Raw genomic sequence first — 16,350 nt, 5'->3', positions numbered from 1 at the left:
GTGAAAGTAGGGAAGATGCAGCCACTGAGGGATGGTACATTTGGGGATTGTGGAGGGGTGTCAGCCTCACTGGAGCCCACCCATCACTTCTGACAGGACCCCCATGAGCCTCAGAGGGTGCCCAAGGAGCCCTGGGGCTGTGTTCAGGGACAGGTAGGTGCCACAAGGTAGTGACATCCGTATCCCCAGCTGGCCAGCCTCCTCTTCATCCTCCTCTTCCTCCTCCTACCCTTCCTGGCATGCACCCAAATCTATGGTAATCCACAGGGGCTTAAAAGGGAACTGCCAGCCCTGGGAGGCTCCTGCCCACGGCAGCATCCGCCCAGCACCCTGGGGAAGTGGTGGGTGATTTACCCAAGGAGTGGCTTCCATGAACGGATGAGGGGGTGGGCGGGGAGGTCTGAGAGACTTGGGGGTGGGGAGGGACAAGACCCCTGCCTACCACCTGCCTGCTCTGCCTTTGGTGCTGCTGTACTGGGCACTCGGGGGCACAGATGGAGCTGGCAGCAGGGTGTCCCCCCAGTGCCCCCCCTTCCCCAAGCTTGCCTGGGCTTTAGCTGCTTACGCCAGGGCCCAGGAGGATTTAGTGGGGGGAGGTAATAGGGGGGGCACTTTTCTGTGGGGGCAGGATGCCCATGTGGGGGACACAAGGCAGTGCCAAGGGTGCAGGAGCTGGTCTCTGCCTGGCAGGATCCTGTCTGGAGCATCCCTGACCGCCCCCCCGATGGCTCTGGTCCCCTGTGGCTGTCCCGATCCCCCCCATACAGGGGACCCTCCTGCCCCTCCAGGCACCACCTCACAGCAGCAGCCCGGGGTGCCAGCGGCCTTGGGGTGCCAGCTGCCCCATCCCTGCCCGTTCCGGTGTCCTTGAGCCCTCGAGCCCTGCCAGCTGATCGGCTTCCAGGAAAAAAACCACGCAATTACAAAGAGGGGCGATGTGTGAGCCAAGGGGAGGGGGGCCGGGGGGGCCAGGAATGTCCCCAGCGGTGGCAGATGGCCTTACCCAGGGTGCATTGTTCCTTTTAGTGTCTCTTATCCGCTGTAATAGGATCCCGGAGGGAGGGATGTGGGAGAGGGGAAGAGCGAGGGGGGCCCCGGCGTGGACCGGGGTGGGGGCCGGGGCTGCCAGCTTGGCCCTGGCCTGTCAAGCGGCTCATTGTTCCTGCCCCGGGTGTCACTGGGCGCCGCCGGGGACAATGTGGCACTGAGAGGGGCGGCCGGCGGTGGAGGGACGAGGCGCACGGAAAGGTACCCGCAGGCCCCACTCCCGCGGGGACCAGGGGGCTTGGGGCGGCCGGGAGGGCGAGAAGAGAGAGCTTTCCCCAGGGACGGGGTGGGGGCTTCCTGTCGTCCCCCTCCTCTTGTCACCCGAAGGTGCCCCGAAGGACGGGCGGTGCCCAGCTCGGTAGCTGTCCCAATGCCAGCCATGGCAGGTGGCCTGTGCCCATCACCGGGGCCTTCGGCGTCCCTGCGGGCCTGGCTCACCTGGGGGAGAGCACCCCCCTGCCCGCAGACCCCCACACGCTGTCTGTGACAATGGGGGGACACCCGTGGCCCTGCGCTTCCCCCGTCCCACCGCCAGTCTCGTCCTTCTTTTCCCCGCCGGGTCTTTTGTCCCTGGCGGGTTCCTGCTGCCATTCATCCCCGGGGGACTGGGGACCCTGGCCGGCTGCGCGCCCCTGCCGGCACCCCACACATCTCCGGATACCGCGGGCAGGGTGCATCCCTTCCCCTGCGCCCCACTTCAGGCTCCCCTGCACCAGGAACGAGAATATTCCCCATTTTATTCTCTCCACTTTTCTCCAGCCCGCGGTAAGAGGAGGGTGGAGACGTTCAAAACACCGCGGGGGGTGCGAGGCATAGCCCTTAGGGGGTGCGCCTCCCCCCCTCGTTACCCTGATGCAGGAGATGTGCTGTAGCGGTGACGAGTCCTGCCAGCACCTAAAATAGCCGCCCCCCCTCCCGCCATGCCCGCGGACGCGGCCCCAGCCTCAACACGGGTGCTTTGTTTCAAAGCTGCTTTGGCATCGCCCAGCTTGCCGGGAGCCAGCGGTGCCGCAGCCGCCCACCCGGGCCTGGACACACAGTAATTGTCCTCCTCCCAGGGGCCCTGGCCGCCCACGGCCACCCGGGCACAGGATCCCGGGGCACTGGGGTGCTCTGGGAGGGAACGTGGTGCAGAGACATCAGTCAGCAGGCATCATGCTGTGGTTTGAATGGGTTGGTCCCCAGCAGGGAGCCTTGCCTCAGTGTCCTCTGGGGCTTTGTGCATGGGCACGGGGGAGGGTGGAAGAGAAAGAAGGTGGCTTGCATAGCCTGTGAGACCACCCAGACTACCTCTGCTCCCCCCACTCCAGCAAGCGTCTGCAAACAAAACCGTATCCCACAGCCATGCTCCACACACCTTACCTCCTCCCCCTATCCATCCAGTTCCTGGCTTTGTGTGGGACAGACTGAAGGCAGCTCAGCAGACACATAGCAACAGGTTCGTTTTGGGGGTGCATGGTACCCATGAGGTGCCATGGGGCCATGCGAGCCTCGCCTGCCAGAGGAGGGCACAGTGCTGCCTCTGCCTCAGTTTCCCCATTTCCCAGCCATAGGATATTCAAGCTGCAGATCTGGGAGTGGAGGGTTAGCTGAGGCATCCTCCCTTTCTGAAGACCACCATTGTCCCGCAGGCTCATCTCGCCCTTCCACCATGGCATCGCCAGACAGAGCCAGTGGTGTGGGCGGCAGTCCCGAGGAGACAGAGCTCAGCATCACCCTGACCCTGCGCATGCTCATGCACGGCAAGGTAATGGCGGGGGCTCAGTGCCACTGGGGTCAGCGATGCCTGGGGTGAGGGGCTGTGCTGGAGCTTCAGCTCCTCACCACGTCCTGTTTTCTTCCCCTGCTCCCAGTCTCCCCTGGGAATAGCATTTCCCCATCCTAAGCCAGGGAAGGGTACATTCCCATGCCCCACTGTCAACAGTTAAGTCACCCAGTGTCCCAGGGACAGGGTCTGCCTGTTGCCAGGCTGTGGGCAATGTGGCAGGCAGGGAGCTGCCTCCTTACAGTGCCACTCTTCTCTGCCTTTGCAGGAGATCGGCAGCATCATTGGCAAGGTAAGATTTGGGGTCCTGTGTGTTGCCAGCACTTGGCTCCCCTGGACCTGACCACCCACCCTGTTCCTTTACCTGCAGAAAGGAGAGACTGTTAAGAGGATACGAGAGCAGGTAAGGGCATGCTGGTGGGCTGCCAGGTTCTGCTGCCTGTCACGCCTGTTCTTGGTGGCTCCCTTGTGCCTGCCCCCCTAAATCCCAGGTGGAACCAGGGAAAACAAAGCAGCACCCCAGGGAAGGTTGCCTGGGGCAGGTGGGAGGGGCGAGGCTCAAGTTCAAAAGCATCAATCTCCCCCATGACACTATCCCTGGGGGAAGTCATGAAGCACAGGGCTTGTGACTTCCCTAACGGGGTGTGACACTGTCCCCAGAGCAGTGCACGCATCACTATCTCAGAAGGGTCCTGCCCCGAGCGCATCACCACCATCACCGGCTCCACCGATGCCGTCTTCCGCGCTGTCTCCATGATCGCCTTCAAGCTGGAGGAGGTAGGCAGCCCTCCTAAATCCCTCCAGGTGCCCCACACCTGTGGGATCCTGGGGTTCTGACACTGCATCCCACATCCCTCACAGGACCTGGGAGCAGGGGCCGATGGGGTATCAGCAGGCAGAGCACCGGTGACCCTGCGCCTTGTCATCCCCGCCAGCCAATGTGGTTCCCTCATCGGCAAGGCAGGAGCTAAGATCCGGGAGATCCGCGAGGTGAGGCTGAGGGTAGCTTGGATGTGGGATCCCCTTTTCCCCCTGGGGGCACAGAGCCCTGGGTGTGGGGGCTGCCACAGTCCCACAGGTGCTGGGAGAGGTGATGCAGGACAGGGAGCATCACCTTGCAGGTTCTGCAATGGTCTCTGGGGGCCCAGGAGGGGGACTGGGGTGGTGTGAGGTGCTGAGCCCTGGCAGGGAGTGGTTGGAGAGTGCCAGCATCTCTCTTTGCTTCCTGCAGAGTACAGGGGCACAGGTGCAGGTGGCTGGTGACTTGCTGCCCAACTCCACTGAACGGGCTGTCACTGTCTCAGGGGTGCCAGACACCATCATCCAGTGTGTGAGGCAGATCTGCGCTGTCATTCTGGAGGTACCTGCCAAGCCCCATGCCCAGTCCAGGGGACATCTACTGCCCACCTCTCCCTCCCCAAGGCTTCCCATGCCCAAATAACAGGGCCCCCCTATGTGGAAATCCCGTAGGAGCACCCTGCCTTTGTAGTTCTGGGGCCTGTGCCCAGCTTGCTGGGGACATAAGGGACAGAGGGTCCTTGGGGCTACAGGGGCATTCAGCTTCATCTCTCATCTCCTCCACCTCCTTCCTTCTGTCTCTAGTCGCCTCCGAAGGGGGCCACCATACCCTACCACCCTGGTCTCTCCCTGGGCACCATCCTGCTCTCTGCAAATCAGGTAAGAGGCCACAGCATCTCCAAGGGCATGAGGTGGCCAGGAGGCAGCCTCTGCCAGCAAGGGGCACCTCTGGTGGGATCAGGGTAGTCTCTCTGCTCTGGGGGGGAGTGACCTAAGACAATGGTCTCCACCTGGCTCCCCACTGATGCCTCTTTTTTCTCTCCCCAGGGCTTCTCCATGCAGGGCCAGTACAGTGGGGTCTCTCCTGCAGAGGTGAGTGTCCCTGTGGCAGTGGGGTCTGTGCACACCAGGATGGGTGCTGCTGGGAATGCCTATCTTGGGAGGCACTGGGGCACAGCTGACCTCTGCCATCACCCCTAACATCACCTTCCTCCTTTTCGCACTGTCTGGCCAGGTGACAAAGCTGCAGCAGCTGTCAGGGCATGCGCTTCCCTTTGGCCCCCTGGGCCATCCACCCACCATGATGCCAGGTGAGCATCTCCCATGCTCCCCCAAGGCTGGGTGTGCCCCTCCTGATCCACCCTGGTACGTGGCCCTGATGAAGGGACTTCCCTCCTCTTTCCAGTCCCAGACCCCCCCAGCATGTCTACCTGCCCCTCCAGCACAACCTTGTAATCTTTTCCTGGGGTCACTGCACCCACCAGTGCTCCCCAATCCTGCAGTGGGAGAGCAACAGCACCAAATTATGACTTATGTTTATGTCCTGTCCTCCTTCCTCTCCCCAGTGATCCTTCAGATTTGTCCCCAGGATCACTCACCATACCAGTGTGGGGCTGGGGTAGGGGCACAGAGCTATGGGAGACCTTCATTGCTGACACCCCTGTCTCTCTCTCCAGGACTGGATGCCAGCTCCCAGAGCAGCTCTCAGGAGTTCCTGGTGCCCAATGACGTATGTATTGGTCTGGGAATAACGAGGGAGACCACAGCTTGTCACAGCTGTGTACCCCCAGGTACCATCCCAGAGGCACTTTGCAGAGGCCAGCACCCACTGACCCACATAGCAGAGGCTCTGCCAGAGCTTAGGAGCAGGAGGGAGTAGCTGGGGCAGAAGAAAGGGGAAACTGAAACACGGGAGAGGGGGCAAGACTTTGGCCAGTGCCGAGGAAAGGCCTTGGCATGTGGCACAATGCCAGCAAGCAGGTCTTGAGCGAGACCAAAAAGCAGAGTCTGCCCAAGGAAAGAAGTGCCCTGCCCTCCCAGTGCTTTCCACAGTTTCACTACTGATGAGCCCCTTGGAGCTCCCTGCTTGGCAGGACTGCTCTGGCTGCTCCTGGCTTACCCCATCCCTACCCTTTCAGCTCATTGGCTGCATCATCGGCCGGCATGGCAGCAAGATCAGCGAGATCAGGCAGATGTCAGGTGCCCACATCAAGATTGGCAACCAGACCGAGGGCTCCAGTGAGCGGCACGTGACCATCACAGGGACCCCTGTCAGCATCACCCTGGCTCAGTACCTCATCACAGCCTGGTAGGTGTCAGCCTGGGGGGGAATCATGCTGGGTGCTAGTGAGGGGTGGTTCTTCTCTAGCACCTCAAGTTAGCTTCTTGAGGATACCCTCACCGCAGTGTCCTCAGGAAGGATGACCTGGGTGGTGCTTTGAGATCTTGAGGTGGCAGGTGCAGGACTGAGACCCACCAGATCTGAGCCCCAGCTTTTTAATTCTGCTCAGTGGGATATCCAGGACACGCCATGGACACGTGCCAGAAGGGATGTGGTGCGCAGTTCCTGCACCCTAAGGTTGTGGTGGAAGAATCACTCTGTCACCATGGTACTCACCATAATCCTTCTCTCTTGCTTTCCCAGCTTAGAGACTGCTAAATCTACCTCCCAGGTGCCACCAGGCCCTGGCTCCGTGGACCTTGGCATGGGCTTCTCCCAGCCCCTCGCCCCAGGCTCTGGTGCGGCACTTCCTGCCGTAGGCCCAGCCCCCCCAGCCCTCCTGGGCACCCCCTACGCCATCTCCCTCTCCAACTTCATCGGCCTGAAACCTGTGTCCTTCCTGGCACTGTCCCCATCCTCCGTGGCAGGTCCCAATGGTGGCACCACCACCTACACGACCAAGATCTCGGCGGCCAATGGCACCAAGAAAGCTGACCGGCAGAAGTTCTCGCCCTACTGAACCCCACTGGTGGGTGGGCCAGGGCGTCCAGGGTGCTACTCAGTAGCAGGGACACCTTCCCACCTCCCACCCTTACCTCAGCCTCTGCCAGGTGCCCCATGTCCCCCACCCCAGGGAAGGGAAGGGTCTTCCTGGAGATGCCTGCTGGAAGAAGGGGCTGTTTCATTGCCTGCTGCCCATCCCAGCAGTAATGTGCCCCCCGCCCCTGATTTTCTGCACAGAGACCATGTGTCCTGTTATTGGGTGTGGGGGCTGCTCCTGCGGGCCTAGGGTCCCTTCTCCCAGTGCCCTGTGCTGGTGTGGGACCTCTGCTTCCTGCTCCTCACCCGTCCTCCCCTGTCATCCTGCTCATGCCCACACTCTATCTGGCACCCAAAAGCCAGGTTCCACTGGAGGAGGACTGCCTGGCCTCTCCGGGAGTCCCCCTTCCGCTGGCTCTGGTGGATGGCCCTCCCTGGGCCACCCTGGGGTAATTGCCTCCCAGAACCCCATCCAAGAGCCAGTCCCTGCTGGCTTGGAAATGCTGTATATATATGAGTCTATATTTTTTCCTCCTTTGTAACTTATCAATGGTTTAATAAAAAGATAAAATTTACAAGAAAATAACAATAATGATAATAATATTCTCCGCCCTGGGTGGAGACTTCCCCCAGAGCAGGGGTGGCCCTGGCTCCTAGGTATTTGGGTGGTGGCTGGAAGGGCATCCCTGTGTCTAGGAGGGGAAGCTGGCCTTCAGCCCCGTCTCTCTGGGGGTCTTCCTGGAACCCCTCCCTGCCACAGGGCAGTTAAAGAGGCCATAGGGCAGTTTTCCCTCAAGCCTGCAGTTACTACTGGAGTAGGGACATCTCCAACCCACCAAGCCAGCACCACCCCTGGGACCTTTGTGGGTGGGCTGAGGGTGGCCTCAGCAGCATTACCCAAGAGGGTCCAGTTCCCTCTCTAGCAATGGGGACCCCATGAGAATGTCCCCAAGTCCTTCAAAAGCAATAAGACTGAAGGGGAACAGCAGCTCCTGATCCCCTCTGGCTGCTGCTGCCTTGGGGCACCCACACAGCCACCCCCCACCACCCTGTCTCACCATGTCCAGCCCAGTGTGCCCTTGGCCAGCAGCTCAAGTTGGCTCGTATGTGGCACTGCTGACCAGACTTCAAACTGGGCAGCCCATCTGTCCAGAAACAGCTCGGCATGGACCCCCAGTTTCCCCCCAGGGGGGTGATCATTGCCAGCTAAGAGGGACAGAGGGCACAGCCAGGCATGGCCACAGGCATTGCATGTTGCCATGCCAGCAGGACAAACAGTGACACAACCAGATCCAGACCTGTGGGTGTGTCCTCCTGATCAGTGTCACAGGGAGCAGGATCTCCACACAGACATTAGTTTTGGGTTAAACAGCCGAGGATGGAGGTCTCTGTGTCTGCCATCCAGGCTCGGCAGGGAGCTCAGGGCCCTGGTGTTACTGGTGTTAGTGGCATTAGCTGGAACATTGCTCCTGGATAGGGTGCATGGGACATCTGCTCTTCCCCACTGGCCAGGAGTGCTCAAACCAGGGCAATGGAGATGGAGGTGTCCCGTCCCCATCCCCTGCCCCTGCACATTGGCATTCCATGTCTTGAGGCGAGCCCATCCCTGGAACTGGGCTGTGCTGGTGGAGCCAGAAACAATTCCAGCCTGCAGAAGAGGGATGTGACTTCCCCAGATCTGCTACCTTCTCCCAGCAGAGAAACCATCTTCCACCATAAGCTCAGAGAACCTGAAACAAGAAACCTGAACAAGGACTCCTCAAAATCCAAGAGATTGGGTCCAAGCAGGTCTGTTGGGTCCCTGACAGGTCTCCTGCCCAGCACAGTGGGACACAGGCTCCTTCTCAGCTGCTCTCTTCGGGAACTTGATCTGGGGTGGGGAAGCTTCTTGTGGTCTGGTCCAGCCTGTTCCTGGGGCTGGGGCTGATGCAGCTGGTGTGGGTCTCCAGTGTGCAAGCTGCTCTCTGGAGGAACTGCAAGAAGTTTTCTTGAACAGAAGCCTCTGAGATAGAAAGACAGAGCTCCTGACCCAGTGGATGGTTAAGACAGCTGCGCCGGAGCCGGGCCAGCTCCTCACGGATTTGGCGGTTCAGCAGCCCGTAGAAGAAAGGATTAACGGCAAAGGAGGAGTAGGCAATCCAGGTAACCACCATCTCCCCGTGCCCACCACCCACAGTGCCAACCGTGACAGAGGAGTGCAAGTGGAAAGCAAAGAAAGGCAGCCAGCAGCACAAGAACTGTCCCACAATGAGGACCAAGGTGAGGATGGCCTTGTTGCTTCCCAGAAGGCGATCTGGGATCAGCCTGGGCAGCATCAGGATCCTGGCAGTGAGGATGGTCACTTGGCTGGCGATGGAGTCACATCGGTGTCTGAGTGCAACTGCCTGTGCCGGCACAGGCGCCTGCTGCAGGGACGCAGTCCGTGCCACGCGGTAGATGCTGGAGTAGACAGCAAGGATAATGATGGTGGGCAGAATAAAGCAGGTGATGCTGAAGAGGATCACGAAAACCTTCTTGTGGGCCCCAGGACTCCAGTATACCGTGCAGCGGCTGGCGCTGGTGGCCCCATTGCCATGAGGCCATGCCACTAGTGCCAAGACAGTGATGAGAACAGACTTGACCCAAATGAAAATCACTCCAGCCACCGCCAGCCTGATGGTCATTTTGACCTCATACCTCAAGGGATGGACAATGTAGTAGTACCGCTCCACGCTGATGATAGAGATGGTGAGAATGGAAGCACTGATGAAGCAGATATTCAGGAATATCACGGCCTTACACTCAGCAATGCTGTAGATCACCCAGTTGAAACAGGAGGAGCTGGAGATGATCCCCAGGGGCATGAGGAAAATGGCTGAGAGGAGATTGACCACACAGAGGTGGCAGACAAAGATGAACTTCCTGAAAAGGGGTGTTTTGAGGATGATGACCATCACCACGATGTTTGCCACCAGGGCGGTGAGAGTGAGCAGGATCATGCAGAAAAGGCCCACCACCTCCTGGGCAATGGAGTGCTCGGGTATGGAGAGCAGCTCTAGGCTGTCCGTCGTGTTTGACCCTGTCTGGCCCAGCATCCCCCTCCAGGGCTAAGCCAGCAGCTCTGATGCCTGGGCAGCAAGGGCTCTTTTCCTGTGTACCAGAGAGGGTAACCCTACCACAACCATGGCTGCTACCTTCTCCTTGCCTGTTGGGATCAGGAGCCTGGTGTGAAGGGAAAGAACCAAAATGAAGAAGAGACACAGAGAAACACAGAAACAGCCAGCGCAATTCCAAGGTGCTGGACCAGGGAGAGGTGGCCAGTGAAATCATAGCAACCTGGCTGTCCCAGAGCTGGCAGCCAGGCTGTCCCCAGTCTATCCAGGAATAGTGTTGCTGGGTCCTGTGGGCACCCATGCCAGGCTGACACCCCATCCCCCCTCTCCAGTGGCACCAATATATCCTGAGGAGAAGCAGTACAACTTGTTTGTCCCAGCCCTCCTGCTTTGGCCACAAGGGACCCCAGGGTGGGTGGGATTCAGCGCACCTTTGCTCCTGGGGAGATGGGTGATGTTCCTCTCCTCAATGGGGTCCCTCTTGCTGGTGTTGCTCCCGCAGCAGAAGCAGGGCTGCCGGCCCTGTGTGCAGCCACGCTCCCCCTTCCCTGCTCCCGTCACCCACTCGTCATCCTGTTTGCCTGCAGCCTGCCAGCTGCGGATGGCACCAGCTGTCACTCCCAGCACTGCCTGCGCTGCCTGCACCCGTGGCAGTCCCATGGGGACAGCTGCTGGGTCCTAGCAGCCGCCAGGGGCTCAGGAAGGAGGGATTGGAGTTGCTGAGCCCTGTGCTCCCCCAGAATGGCCACCCACTGCACCAGGCCTGGTCCTTCCGCAGAAACAGCTCAGGTCACTGGAGTTCAAGGCACAGAGCTACAGGCAGGTCTGCAGCGAATCGTCTCCACTGGCACATGGATGCTCATGAGGCATCAGGGTAACACAGCTGGGAGCAGCCCTTCCCTGGCAGCCTGAGCACCCTATGCTCAAGGGATGCACATGAGCACAGAGAAGGGCAGGCATGGATGCCAGGCTGGGGCAGGACAGCAGGCATAGCATGAGGCATGGCACTAGAAGGAGGGCAGGCACTCGCCTTCAGGATGGATGGATGGATTCCTCCATGCTAGGCAGGGGAGCAGATCTCGCTCACCCAGTGTAGCTCTGATGCCACAGAGTGGCCATGAGCCACGTGCCTTGCTAAGGTAATGAGAGCAGCTGGCTCTCAAAGACCTCAGCTTTTATCTAAAGGCTTCAGAGCTTCCAGAGCCACCCGTGCCATCCCTTCAGGGACCCACTGACACCTTTCATTTAGCATGATAGCCTTGCTGGGCAGGAAAGCAAGATCACTGTTTGGTACAAGGCACAGTGCTTTTATTCACAGTCAGAGCAAACTCAGTCCCCATGCCAGCCTGTTCCTGGCTAAGCCCCAGATGTGGTGGCTGGAGAGTCCTGATCACTGTGCTCTGGGCTGAAGTGGCTTTGGGCTGATGGGTGTCACCTCCTGCTGCTGGGCCAGGGCCGTGGTGCTCACAGGCACCCTCAGAAGCAGAGTTGGACAAGGTAGCGGATCCGGCACTGGCTCTCCTGGTAGATGAGGTACTCACTCTGGCTGAAGGAGGAGTTCTTGTAGGCAGGCATGGGGATGGGCTTGCCCTGGCACACCAGCACTTTCTTGCCATCCAGCAGCACCTCCTCATCCTGTGCAGGATCTGGGCCAGAAGACACCCCACCACCACATCAAACCTGAGATCTAGCCTCTCTCCCCTGCTGCCCTGTGTCCACCTCAGCTCCACAGCTGCCACACCCCTCCTGCCCCCAGCTCACCTGGCTCTGTCCGGCCACAGGCCAGCACGCTGTCATAGCCAGCAGGAGGCTGACACAGCGTGGGGTCATCACGGGTGATGCGGTAGGGTTTGCCCAGGGCCACCTCCGTCAGGAACATGATGCCAACCTTCTTAGATGTACAGCCCACTGCCATGGGAGAAAGGGATGGGAATGATAGCACCACCCCTCGTGTTCCCATCTGTTTGTGCCCAGGCCACACTGGGACACAGGGTCCGATTGCTGTGGCAGGGAAGGGTCCTGGCAAGCCCTCAGCTGTCTGGCAGGGGGTATGCAAAGGCAGCCAGGCTCACACAGACCCTCTAGGGATAATAAGTAGCCCAGTCCATCCCAGAACCCTCACCATAGCAGGCAGATTTGCTGTTCTCAGAGGCAAAGTAGATGCCCTTGCCCACACGCCCGCCTGAGTGGGGCATGATGCGCAGCCCGCTCTTGAGGATGGCCGCCACCACCGCCACGTTGGTGCCATGCCAAAGCAGGCGCCGGTGCTCCAGCAGGTCATGGGCCTTGAAACGCTCATCCTGGAGAGAGGTAGAGCTAAGGGCTGTGCACAGAGGGACACATGGGTGCCCAGGTGTGGAGGACTGCCACCCATCCCCCCAGTCCAGCCCCAGTGTCTGGCTTGAGGGAGAGCACACTGGGTGCCTGTTTGGTCCTGGTCAGCTGGGCTGAATCCTCTCCTGGGTGAAGAAGCCCTTAAGCAATCCTGGGCTGTAACCATGTCTTCCTCACTGTGACATGGGGAGAATAACATCCTCCTCACCTCACCATCCCGGGCCACCTGCCAGATGTTGAGGATGCGGAGTTTGTGCCCAGTCTGAGTCACGTAGGTTTGGATCAGCTGCCAAGGGGGAGTCAAAAAAGCTGTGTCACTCCAGGCAGCCACCTCCGCAATTCCCACAGTCCCCCTGGGACAGTAGGAACCTTTGGGGTGCCTGCAGGCCTGACACAATTGTTTCCCATTATGGGATGCTGTGGCACAGGCAGCACCTGGTATTCCCGAGAAGCCGGGTCCAGCAGTGAGAGCTGGCAGCAGAGCAGGGCATAATCCTGATCCAGTGGATGGGCAACTTCCTTCTCTTCCTCCTCTTCCTCCTTCATTTTCTGTGCCTGCAGGCTCTGCGCCAGCTCAATGTCGGCCAACACCTGGCAGGAACAGAGGAGATACATCCTCACTGCCACTGCTGGTTGCTCTGCTTGGGTACCAGGGCAAGCCCAGCCTCCAGCCAGCAGCTCCTGCCACACCAGGAAGGGATGTCACACACTGTGTGCTCTGGCACCTCACCAACAGCATGTCCTTCTTGGCACGGAGCAGGTCAGGGGAATTGATGGTGGGTGGTCGTGCCCGTCCAAAGTTGTGTGGGACGATGGTGTAGAAGCGTGAGGAGAGTTCTTCCAGGCGAGTGGCCTGGGGGGGCTGCTCCTTCAGTGCTGCCTCCAGCTCTTCCAGTGCTTCAAAGCCCCTTGCAATCTGTTGCTTACTCAGCTTCCCCAGAGGCATCTTCTTCACATCTATAGGGGAGCACAAGGTGAACCCATTCACGCCACTCACCCCACAGCTACTTTCCAGAAGCTCCAATATCACCATGGGCAAGTGTGCACACCCAGAATGGTCCACAGTCCCATCAGGTGCCAGGATATCAGAGGGGATGCTCTAAAATCCATCAGCGCCTCTGCTCATTCACCCCTCCACCTCACCCCCCAGGCCAAGCCCATGCCACACATCAACCCATCCCCTCCTACCGATATTCATGGTCTGCATGGCATCCTTGAACATGTCACTGCTGAAGATGAGGGACACCAGGTCTTGTGTGGCTTGGTCCAAGGTGCAGGGCAGCACCCGCTGCTTGCAGACCTTGCCCCCATCCACAGCATCCACCTGCAGACACCCCACATCAGCTGCGAGCCTGCAAGAGGCTGTGGGAGCAAAGCACCAGGCCTGCCTGCCTCTGTGAGGAGAGCCTGCTCCTGGGGCAGCAGAGCATTGGGCAGGTGCTCCTCCCTTTTCCATGGCCAGTACCACCCAGAAGGCCATGTTTCTCATTCAGGATGAACTCCCACTCCATTTTAACCCATTAGCCCCATTTTTACCTATTAGTTTATGCCTACAAGCTGTTGCAGCAAGCACCCAGACGCCCCTAAAAATCCCATCCCATCCTGCTGACCCAATTGGATGTCCTGGTGCTCAACTGGCCAGGAGTGTGATGACAACCATCCCACCATGGTGACAACCTGGGTGCCCGGAGTACTCACCCTCAGGGCAACCTCCACCTCCTGCCCAGACCCTGGCTGCACCTCAATGAGCGTGTACTTCCCCGGCTGGGCAATGAAGTTCTCCCTTGTTGCCCAGCTATTCTTGGTCTTCTCCCGAAACTTCTTCTCAAAGTCCTTCTTGGCAGCTTCCAGGGAGGCACAGGGCATGAGCTTGGATTGGCCCACCTCTCCCTGGCAGTGGACAGCAGTGGTCAGGACCTGCCCTCCATCCCTGCTCCACCAGCCCCATGCTGGGGGAAGCAGGCAGGAACAAGGGGAGGTGTGATAGCAGGGCTGTGGGGCAGCCAGCAGGAATGTGCTGAGCCACCAGCTCAGGAAGACACCCCAGGACTTCCTGCTGGGCTCTCAAACCCACATGCACTGCAGGGACAGGTGCCATGTGCCCCACACAGGCTGACTGTGTTGTGTGGGGATAAGTCCTTGAAGCCCCCCCATTAAAGTGCTATAGCAGGACACTTGGGTGCTTGCTTTGGGACAAGGGACCTCCAAGTTCACCCTCAATTTTGGGGGTTCCAAAGGCAGGGTTGGGACAGCTGAGATGTGGGGAATGAGGATTACCAGGGTGGACTCACCACACGGCCCCAGCGGCTCCAGACACTGTAGGCACCATCATGCTCAATGAGCTGCAGGATGTAGAACTTGTTGTTGTTGGCACTGATATTGGTCTGGTTCAGGGTGCAGTCATAGTCCTCATAGACCTATAGTGAGTGACATGGCCTGGGCTGGCACCTGGGAGCATTTGGGGGCTGGGCAGAAATGTCCCAGTGGGAACACCAGGGGGTCTGCAAGGAAAATTGGGGCTGACCCTGCATCAACAGGGCAGGGGCTGCTCTGAGACTCCCCCAAGCCTCCCACCCACACCCTCCCATCCCTGCCCCAATGAGTACCTCAGCCCTGCTCTCACCTGGGCACCTGGTGCTGTACTCAAGGGGCACTGCCCATCAATTTTTGCAGGGGGCTTCTCCTTGGGAGCAGTTTTCAGCGTTGCCAAGGTGGAACTCCAGGTGTCTTCCTCTTCCTCCACTTTCGGTTTCTTTTCCCCGCTGTCTGGCTGCTTCAAGGAAGAAGCTCGGCGCTTCGAAGCCATGAGTGAGTCTCTCCCTCTACTGCCGTGGGTCAGGGCAGCCTTAATCCCCCAGAAAAATCCTTGGAGACAGCAGAGCTCCCTCTGCTGAGGTGAGAGATGGCAAGCTGCCCTTCCGGGAAAGTCCAGAGGACTGTGCCTTGCTTTCCCTATGGCTTCAGCCTACAGCTGGGCTGGAGGAGGGGATGGGACCTCTGCCCACAAACTGTCTCAATCTTGTCCCTGTGTTCAAGGTGCTGGAATAGGACGAGGAACTGCTGGAGAGGTGGGGGACCTGCTGGCCTCTGCCTCACTGGGAACCCCCAATCCACAGGAGTGTGTCTCCAAGGCTCGCCCAGCTCTGTGTCCCCAGGGACATGCAAGAGGGTAAACAATGCAACAGCCCCAAACATGCAGTGCTATGCCCTGACATGCAATCCCATCTCCCCAGTCCCTCTCAAGGCCAGTGAAATGCTTTGATTTGGGCAGGGCGGGGTTCGGACAGCTCCTGTCTGCTCTGCCCCCTGCCATTGTCAGCTGAAGAGAGGGTGGTGGGAGCAGTGAGGGGACAGAGGTACAGGCAGAAGTCGTGTCCTACCTGCTCCTGCTGCCCAGGCTGCCTGCAAGGATCTGCCAATAGCTTTCAGGCTGATTGGGCAGCCTGCCCAGAGGATAAACTTTGTCCTTAGGCAGCACCCACAGATGACATGCGGAAACAGCTGTAACGCCTCCGGGTTGCGCATGCTCATTGTGACAGACTTGCATGCTACTAGACTGCACTGCCAGCTCCTGTACTGCCTGTGCTGCCTGTATTGCCTGTACTGCCTGTACTGCCTGTACTGCCTGTACTTTCTGAAATGCCTGCCTGTACTGCTTGTCTGTACTGCCTGTACTGCCTGTACTGCCTGTCTGTACTGTCTGTACTGCCTGTACTGCCTGTACTGCCTGTACTGCCTGTCTGTACTGCCTGTACTGCCTGTACTGCCTGTCTGTACTGTCTGTACTGCCTGCACTGCTTGTACTGCCTGCCTGCACTGCCTGTACTGCCTGTACTGCCTGTACTCCCTGCACTGCCTGTACTGCCTGTACTGCCTGTACTGCCTGTACTGCCTGCACTGCCTGCACTGTCTGCACTGCCTGTACTGCCTGCACTGCCTGTACTGCCTGTCAGTCTGTACTGCCTGCCTGTCTGTCTGTACTGCCTGTCAGTCTGTACTGCCTGCACTGCCTGTACTTCCTGCACTACCTGTACTGGCTCTCTGTCTGTACTGCCTGTACTGCCTGCACTGCCAGTACTGCTTGTACAGCCTGTACCACCTGGCAGTCTGTACTGCCTGCACTGCCTGTAATGCTTGTACTGCCTGTACTGCCTGTCCTGCCTGCACTGCCTGTCCTGCCTGCACTGCCTGTACTGGCCCTCTGTACAGCCTGTACTGCCTGCTTTGCCAAGCAGTCCCTGGATAAGAAGTGACCCTGACACTGCCAGCCCTCCAGCCAGCCACACTCCACCATGTTCTGAGACTAACAAAATTGTCTTGAAGAATTTGAAGAT

At 59.2% G+C, this 16,350-nt stretch overlaps 3 protein-coding genes across 6 annotated transcripts; 1 reads left to right on the top strand and 2 right to left on the bottom strand.

Moving 5' to 3' along the window:
- Window positions 1-1,052: 1,052 nt before the first annotated feature.
- Window positions 1,053-7,865, top strand: PCBP4 (poly(rC) binding protein 4). Its single transcript, XM_033071554.2, has 13 exons — window positions 1,053-1,248; window positions 2,679-2,794; window positions 3,081-3,104; window positions 3,183-3,215; window positions 3,473-3,589; window positions 3,674-3,802; window positions 4,044-4,172; window positions 4,415-4,489; window positions 4,658-4,702; window positions 4,845-4,920; window positions 5,287-5,339; window positions 5,749-5,918; window positions 6,255-7,865. Exons 2-13 carry the CDS (start codon window positions 2,699-2,701, stop codon window positions 6,568-6,570), a joined length of 1,263 nt encoding a protein of 420 aa, XP_032927445.1. The 5' UTR covers window positions 1,053-1,248; window positions 2,679-2,698; the 3' UTR covers window positions 6,571-7,865.
- Window positions 7,125-10,281, bottom strand: LOC117002441 (probable G-protein coupled receptor). Its single transcript, XM_033071555.1, has 2 exons — window positions 10,114-10,281; window positions 7,125-9,791 (listed from the first exon to the last, which is right to left on the bottom strand). The coding sequence occupies exon 2, from the start codon at window positions 9,662-9,664 to the stop codon at window positions 8,435-8,437; it is 1,230 nt and encodes a 409-aa protein (XP_032927446.1). The 5' UTR covers window positions 9,665-9,791; window positions 10,114-10,281; the 3' UTR covers window positions 7,125-8,434.
- A 692-nt stretch (window positions 10,282-10,973) lies between these two features.
- On the bottom strand, window positions 10,974-15,524 carry LOC117002439 (protein mono-ADP-ribosyltransferase PARP3-like). Of its 4 annotated transcripts, none has more exons than XM_033071550.1 (11): window positions 15,397-15,524; window positions 14,640-15,055; window positions 14,308-14,433; window positions 13,715-13,906; window positions 13,205-13,340; window positions 12,747-12,973; window positions 12,452-12,607; window positions 12,225-12,302; window positions 11,805-11,982; window positions 11,444-11,590; window positions 10,974-11,328 (listed from the first exon to the last, which is right to left on the bottom strand). In XM_033071550.1, the coding sequence occupies exons 2-11, from the start codon at window positions 14,820-14,822 to the stop codon at window positions 11,159-11,161; spliced, it is 1,593 nt and encodes a 530-aa protein (XP_032927441.1). In that variant the 5' UTR covers window positions 14,823-15,055; window positions 15,397-15,524; the 3' UTR covers window positions 10,974-11,158. The 4 variants fall into 4 exon arrangements, with proteins under 4 accessions (XP_032927441.1, XP_032927440.1, XP_032927442.1 ...); XM_033071549.1 differs by having other exon boundaries at window positions 14,640-14,906; XM_033071551.1 differs by having other exon boundaries at window positions 14,640-14,903.
- Window positions 15,525-16,350: the final 826 nt, after the last annotated feature.

The sequence above is a fragment of the Catharus ustulatus genome, chromosome 13, assembly GCF_009819885.2.
Source record: "Catharus ustulatus isolate bCatUst1 chromosome 13, bCatUst1.pri.v2, whole genome shotgun sequence".
Classification (NCBI taxonomy): domain Eukaryota; kingdom Metazoa; phylum Chordata; class Aves; order Passeriformes; family Turdidae; genus Catharus; species Catharus ustulatus.
The sequence above is the reverse complement of the archived record's forward strand: the minus strand, read 5'-3'. Positions and strand labels throughout refer to the sequence as shown.